Below are 8300 nucleotides of genomic sequence, written 5' to 3'. Positions count from 1 at the left end.
ATCACTTGCCGAGGGATGGTAAGTGGCAGCTCGGCTGGTTGGGGGCACTTCACCAGCAAAGCTCATTCGCTCTCGTCCTCCTAGACAGAAAAATGATGTTCATTAGTTGAAAGATCCAGTTAAGTAGAGAGCGAAAGCTGCTAACAAAAATGATCCTACCTTTTCTTCTACGACGACTATTGATTTTTTTTTTGGATTTGGGGGAAGGTTTTTCTCGACCAGAGTGGTTGCCTCCCCCATAGTAGCAACGACTGGACCAACAATAGGAGAAACAACCACCCTTGGAGCTGCAAAACCCTCAACTAATGGAGCGATGATTGGTTTGACCATGCCCGGAAGAGCGGGGTAAACATTAGTCGCATAATCCAATGGAGGAATTTGCAATCCTTTCGCCAAAGCCAAGAAAAGGGAGAGAACCATCAGGAACAGTCGCTCTTGTGGTTTGACTTGAGATCACAAAAATCTTTCGCTCCCCCTTCTTTGCCTTTTTTTAATGCATTTTTGGGGCGGGGAAACGTTACTGGCCGTTCCAATCTTTGGGTGAGGCTGCTTGCTCAGTGTGACTGGCACAAAAGTGGCCACCGTTGGAGTAAGAGAGGCTACGAGAATTTAAATAGTTGCAGCTTTCTTTGGAGGAGCACGCTTCTTTTTTGTTGCAGCCGTCGTGGCCCCGTCAACTCGCTTTATTGGATGATCCGCTGAAAATAAACTCAAATCAGGATGATAGTTTTAAGTGAGAAATAAAAATAAATAAAAGACGTATACCTTGGGCCGCTTTTTTGGATTTCGGAGTGGGAGTTTTCCTTGGACGATCACCGAAAAGTTTTTTGATAACATATTCGACCGGTGTGCCAAAGAATTCTTGGATGTATGCGTCCCACCAATCAGCAAAGGTACGGGCACTATGAGTTTCAAGGACGTTCGGCCTAAGACAAAATTTCTTGCACATCTCTTGAAATTCTCGCTCAATCTCTCTATACTCTTTTTCTGACGAACCACAGAGACATTCTTGACTTAAAAGAGATTGGGAGGTAAGAAGAGGCACATGGCATCCTTGGAGGTAGCCAAGTTGCCGAGCAGTAAAATGGGGGTGGTAAATTTCCCAATTCGAGCGTCGAGCATCACAACTGAGATAAAGGTCGCAAGCTAACACGAACGCCCCCCAGTTTTGTCAAAGATTGGAATCTTCGGTCTCATTCCATGCCGATGATGGAAGCTTGATAGAAGAAGAGTACTCCTGACGACGGCAGATTAGGAATTTGTTGTCAGAAAGATCTTCTAGGCCAAAGAAATACTTGAGGACTTATTCGACCGAGTAAGGAGGAGCTGGTGTAGAGGCCAGTTTGAGACCTAGTGCTTCAGTGTACTTAAAGCTAGGGATTTCTAGCCTCAGGGTGGCGAAGTAGACTTACAGCCAGAGCTGGAAAACCTAGATTGGGCCGTTCTGGTGCGGGTCAATTTTGGTGATGATTGCTTCGGCCAGGCAACGCATGAGGTTGGTAAGGATGGCCGAACTAAAAGCTAACGTGTGACCATTGACCAGGGCTTCGACCACTGGCATCTTTTCGATCAAACATTTATTTGACTTGGTGCAAACAATAAATTTGTTATACTAGTAGAATATAAAGGCTTCATGTTCCCCTTTCCGTAGGTCTTCTTCCCCTCGGCCAGCAAAGTGGTGGATGAAAGTGTTATAATTGAAGAAGTTCTTGTGCAGCTTTTAGACTTCTTGTTTTGGGGCTTCTTGGTATTTCTTCTTTAGGGCCTCAACGACACACTTATCGAATAAAGATTTGAGATCTAAGTCAAATTGATACCCAGGAAGGACGGTATCAACTGGAAAACCAAATGGACAAGTGCCAAGGATGGCTGATATGTCGTGCACAATCGGGCTAATTAGGCCGAGGGGGAGTACCATTCTGTTGGTGGCTGAGCACCAAAAACTTAAGGGCTCCATAAGAAGTTCCCGATCCATAACAATCTCAACAGTCGAAAGCTTGATGGCATCATAAGTGCCAAGACTTTTCCATTTTGTGCTAAAGAATTTTTCCATTTGTTCAAGCCAAGCTACCCAGGATACAGGGGTTAAAGGCCAAGCTCCTTGAGGCCTGGCCAAATCCTACTTCGAACAATCATACCCTTGGAGCAAAGGTTTCAACAAAAGACCTTGAGCATGTCGGTGATGGCCTTTGGGACGATGTCTTTGAAAAGTGGTCCCAAGATTTGGTGGGTAGCATTTGAATCGCCTTCAAACCGTAGGGTCTTGATAGCATTTCGACCAATGAAGTCTTTGGTAATAAAAATGATGGAAGTCATTGATTAAGACTCTGAGGGTTTTTCTGGGTTTGAGATTTCTGGGTTGTGAGAGCAACTGGCAAGAGATTCAAGAATTTTGAGAGTGTAAAAATCGAATGAAGGTGAGTTGAGCATTTATCGAATGAATGTGGGTTGTGAGAGCAACTGGCAAGAGATTAAATAATTTAGTCTTTTAAAATGGGGGATAGAATCGACCAGGGGATTTTGTAATCATGATGAATATTCAAAAATCCAAGTGAAGAGTCCGAAGAACTTATGGATTGAGGATGCACGTTTGCGTGTGGCGACGGTTACACGATTCAAGAGTCATTATTAAATGCAGACGAATAAGCTGAGGGATCGTCGTTTGGCAAAGCATCTGACAGAAATAAGATCGTGCAATCATGCTTCATAAATGCAACTGAGTGAATGGAATATCAAGATTTTTTATTGTCTTTTAAACATATGCTAAAGGTTTGATTTCACTTCTTCAAGGTCGAGGCTTGGCCGGGTGTTTAGGCCGAATACCTCAGAAGCGAGAGGGCAATGTTTGGGCCCAAAATGTTATTTTGCGCCGAGCCCAGAAATATTCTCAGCCCAATGGTGTTTATTTAAAGTCTTGTCATGGGCTGGCCCTGTTAAGGTTGGCCAAATCCTGCTACAAGGAGGATTATTTCGGATAAATAGTCGAATCCTGGTATAATAAAGAGCCTCAAAGCTAAAGTATTTGGGATTAAGAGATGAACCTAGTTTGTTTGAAGGTTTGATTCAGAATCCTATAGAGATTAAAATTGGTCTAAGTTTAATTAGATTGGGTTAAGGAATCCTAATCTAAGTATATCTCTACTTCGGTCAGAAGCAGGCTCGTTGCCATAAATAGAAGACACTGTGCGACATTTGAGCTCCCTACAATTCAACACACAAATTGCCCTGCGCAAACTCTCGCTCTACGCGAAACCTCTAAACTACCTTGAGATTTTTATTTTCTTTTTTCGCCAACACATCTTCAGTTTGGAACAGCACTGTTGCCATTGAATCAACCGACCGCAAAGCACCTTCAGTTTGGATAAACAACACTGCGTCGAGGCCGACTGGTTATCTATCCAAGTATCGGTTGAGAAGGATTTTCGATGCCTTATTAGGAGAGGTCATCTCATTAGCCTTCTCGGCGAAGTAAGGTATTACATATTACTAGGCTCGACGCATTGAACGCCGAGTTGTTTTAGGATTAGATATTCACAAGTAAGTTTTAGAGTTCCACATTCTGACAGCCGAACCACATTTACCATTAAGACATAAATCTCTTTTAAGTACTGGTGTCTGTATAATTTGGTGTCAGTTCAGCGTGCTTATACTCTTACGAATAAAATCACCGTGACCGAACCCGGAGCAAGACGATCCGTGAACAACACTAACGATCCATGAACCTCGGCCGCAATCACAAGAACAAGAAGTCAGCAGCGCGCTCAACGCAACATCAACATATTTTACTCCCCGACCGAGCTCGGCCGACGAGTTGGCACACCCCGCACACAACCGAATGACGTAGTTAGCTTATTGATTACTTGGCCTGCGTGCCACGTAGGCTTGGTAGTTTTTAGGGTCAACAAGTATACATAAGTTCAAGCATAATCATCATTAGTAAGTCCCAATAACGAGTTTAAGTACAATAATGACAACAGGGATTAATTGTAGGAGAATGATCTCTTTTTACGGTTAAGAAGAATAGCTCGATTTCGTCCGCACTTGATGTGGGACTCTAGGAGTTTTATTCTAATGTTGACACATGTCGTATTGTGATTGGTCTCAACACTTATGCTTTTGTAGGGGTGTCTCAACATGAATCCTTCAGCAGGTCCCAAAAGTAAGAAGTTGACCGCTGTTTGGTAGTTTCAAGATTGGTGAAGTATGGTTCAAACATAATTTTTAATAGAGTTAGCCAAAATGATCATCGCTCCACATTATAACAAGTTTAGAAACCAATACTCACAAATTTTAAGTTCGGGGACTAAAACTCCAATTGAACTAAAGTTCACAAACCATTTCTCCAATTATCTCTAATCTTAAATATGTTTTTTCTTTCATATAAAGAAAATCAAAATCATGTGTTGGTTGTGCTAACAACCTATTTAAACAAGTCATCTTGCGAAGAAGGGATCAACGTTTCTTTTTCCAACAGAAGGATGCTTAGTTTTTTATTTGAATTTTATGAGGCACATTTGACTTCTCGAGCTTGGACTTGTCAGGACTTACCTACCATATAATAAGAAGATGCGTATTATATGTCACTTTTCATTTGGACCAGCGCTAAAATCTAAATCAACACCTACCTCCACCAATCTCTCACCAGAAAAGAATGCAAAAAGGTGTAGAAATTTGAGAATATATACGGACCCCAATCAGTGTAATGCTATATTCTACTTCTGCAAATAGTCTTGTGTACATACAGCCCAAAATTGGATATTGTTTCCACCCAAGGCTAAGAATATCACATTATAATTTGGGTAGAGATTAATAGAAAATCCAATTGGAACTTATACTTTTACGTATGAATTATTCTGAAGATGCACACGTACTATATGTTTAATTAGATTTTGTTAATTTGTCTTTGGAAAGAAAACATTACTCTTTTATTTTTTTATTTTTGTCAAATGATGGAAAATTTGATTAAATAGGAATAGAAACGTACTCAATTAGCTTGTTTATGACTTGTCCATTACCCTCCTATCTTTTTTTCTCTTTTCATTTGGTTTTTTGGCCTTACTCTTATTTTTCAATTTGTCCTCGTTCCTGAAGAGTTCCTCCCTATGTCTTTACACTCACCAATCCCACTGGAGTTTGAGGCCAACTCTTATAAAAACCTATTCCTTTTTTCTTTTTCATATTATATTTAGCAGCCTGACCTGAAAATTTTAAGTAATCTCGTTCTTGTCGTGCTTTTCATTATACAACTTGAGCAAAGTTATTCATAAGTGGCTACCTTTTGCTTAGTAAAATATTTAAATGATGAAAGGCACATAGATAAAACTATAGTATGATGTATCATATGAATAATATATTCCCTTCAATTTCTTGATACTACCACGCGTTCTTTCTTTTTCAGGATTAACAAAATTTATTTATCCTTAGTAGGTAATTACTTGTCTAAAATTCAATCTCCACAAATCAATTTCACTGACAAAGTCCTTGGTCATTATTGCATTAGAACCATAAAATATAGGGATGTGGAAAACGGTTTCCATGGATGATGCTACTACAGTCAAGAATCAAACTAATGTTGTAATTTCACATAAGATTTTTATCCAAAATGATCAATGAAATTGGCATAACTCCTCTCTTAATTCTTGAAAACTAAAAATTGTTAGAAGTGGATGTTCCTGAGTTTGTCCACCGTAAATCTTTTTGGTTCTTCCATGAAAAATTTGTCAATATCCTCGTTAAATTGAGGGGTTGGTTTGTCAAAAATACCCTTAAAAAAGGTGATCATGTAATCCTTATCTCCATTCATATGGTAAACACTCCTTGTGTGGATTAATTTATTTTTAGCTTTGAGATTTGAAGCTTCCAAGTCCCTATATAAAGGCATTGAGACAGATAGCAAACTCACAAGTAGAGCAAGAAGCAAAAGCTCATTTTACTGAACTTGGAATATTCCTCTCCTTTTTTTTTCTCTCTCTCTTTGCTTCTGTGCCTCTTCTTTTCATAACCCACAATGGCAGCAAGTTCCTCAGTTCTAATATTCTTCTTCATGTTCCTTGCTATATCTTCAGCCTTCCCAAAAAACAAAGACAAGTACAAACCATGCAAGCACTTAGTGCTATTCTTCCATGACATTATCTACAATGGCAAAAATGCTGCCAACGCTACATCTGCAATCGTAGCAGCCCCTCAAGGATCCAACCTAACCATCTTGGCGCCGAATTCTCATTTCGGGAACATAGCGGTTTTCGATGACCCCATTACACTCGACAACAACCTGCACTCCAAACCTGTTGGCAGGGCACAAGGGATGTACATATATGATACAAAGAACACATTCACTTCTTGGCTTGGCTTCTCATTTTCTCTAAACAGCACAGACTACCAAGGCACAATAAATTTCATCGGAGCCGACCCCATTATGATTAAATATAGGGACATATCCATCGTGGGTGGCACCGGAGACTTTTTCATGCACCGGGGAGTTGCAACCATAGACACGGATTCATATGAAGGTGAAGTCTACTTCAGGCTCAAGGTGGATATCAAGTTCTACGAGTGTTGGTAAATTTGAGATTGTTAAATAATATATATATATATTTAGTATTATGAGTTTTGGTATGTGGGAGTTACAGAGAATGGTCTTCAAATATGTTCTGTTTCATGGAATGCTTAATTAGAGTTTGCTAAGAATGAACTTGTAGTCCCTCAATAAGTGACATGCTTAAACAGTCACCTTTGTAATTTCAATCATTTTCCTTGCATATACTTCTGTTTGACAAAGAAGCTGCATTTTGATCCAGGTGAATGAATTTTACTTTATTTATAATACAAGAGAAGTGAAGTTATAAAAATATTATAAGACTACCCACCTCCAAGAATTCATTTGGGAATGCACTTTTGTTTTATTATGAACATGTAGAAATACACACAAGAAGATCAAGAACAGAGGCGAATTAATTAGCACTTAATCGTGATCAGGTACCCTGATTCAATGGATGATTAAACGTGAAAATAGCTTATCATATTGTGAAAGGACTCGCAAAATTTTCCATTGTGGGATAAGGATACACTTAAAATACCTGACGGTCATATGTATTAGAAGAGATTCTAGCATATAATAACAGTATATTTATGTTAGTATGTCTCTGACACACTTTCGGGTTTTTTTTTTTTAAGGCAGATTGTGTGCCCTTCTATTTGAATGTCATTCTCATCCTTTCTTATTTTATGCTGTTACAGTTAAGTCACGTCAATATTTTATATTGATTTTTTTTATAAAAATAATAAGACAAAAATCAATAAGAATATAAAATATTGACGTAACTTAACCGTGATCGTATAAATAAAAGGAATAAAAAAGGCATCTAAATAGAAAGGCAGACAACCTACCTTTTTTTTTTTTTTAATATCAAACTGTTTATACGCATAAGCAGTAAAAACAATCAAGTCACTTTCTTGGAAAGCAGGTTATGATTCCTAAAAATATATGAAAAGCTTAGAGTCAACTTGATGACTTCTTGAGTGGACTTGGAAGGGGACCAGCTGAGTGGTTGGATACATGATACGTCAACCGACTTTTTGGATTTGTCGGGCAAGTTTGACTTGTAGTACCAATCACAGGGTTTATCATATGAATTTGAAACCTGTCCTTTATAGATAATATTGTTTGTTATAAAAAATAAAAAATAAAAACTTGTGCTCTATATAAAATCTCACTTTTTCCTTGTATTCTATTTCAGTTATCTCACTTTATCACTTGTACTAATCTTTTCGTGTCCCACATTACCCAATTTCGTCAACTCTGATAGAAAAAATGTTAACTTGCTAACAATGCATGGGTATTTTTGTAATTCTAGCCATTAAATTCTATTCAATTCAATTTCCTCTATTATATCACATTTACTTAATCTAATACAATTATTGTATAAACTCGTAACTTCCTCTGGTATATCATATTTACTGAATCTAATACGATCTATTTACTGAATCTAATACGATCATTGTATAAACTAGTAATTTCCTTTGGTATATCGTAGTGCTCTTTTGCCCCAAAGCTTTTAAAGACCATTTGTAAAACTGTGTTCCAAATCCCTTAATTTATGGGTAAACGAATATGTGATTTTAGTATTTCACTACGTTCGGTGTGGAGCCAAAAATAATTACAAGGCGACATGTGGATTTTTGGATAGAAGAGGACAAAAATACCCTTGAGGCATACCGGGATTCCTACGCACGAGCAGCGGACAATCATCCCTCAACCAAGTCAAAAATGCCCAAAATAGGTAACAATTCAAAATTCATCT

The 8300-nt window shown here is 38.4% G+C and overlaps 1 protein-coding gene across 1 annotated transcript; it reads left to right on the top strand.

Moving 5' to 3' along the window:
• The first annotated feature begins 5915 nt into the window (after nt 1-5915).
• On the top strand, nt 5916-6960 carry LOC137713814 (disease resistance response protein 206-like). Its single transcript, XM_068453170.1, has one exon. The coding sequence runs from the start codon at nt 6008-6010 to the stop codon at nt 6560-6562; it is 555 nt and encodes a 184-aa protein (XP_068309271.1). The 5' UTR covers nt 5916-6007; the 3' UTR covers nt 6563-6960.
• The last annotated feature ends 1340 nt before the right edge of the window (nt 6961-8300 follow it).

The sequence above is a fragment of the Pyrus communis genome, chromosome 13 (genome assembly GCF_963583255.1).
Source record: "Pyrus communis chromosome 13, drPyrComm1.1, whole genome shotgun sequence".
NCBI classification, from domain to species: domain Eukaryota; kingdom Viridiplantae; phylum Streptophyta; class Magnoliopsida; order Rosales; family Rosaceae; genus Pyrus; species Pyrus communis.
This window is presented reverse-complemented; position numbering and strand designations above follow the sequence as displayed.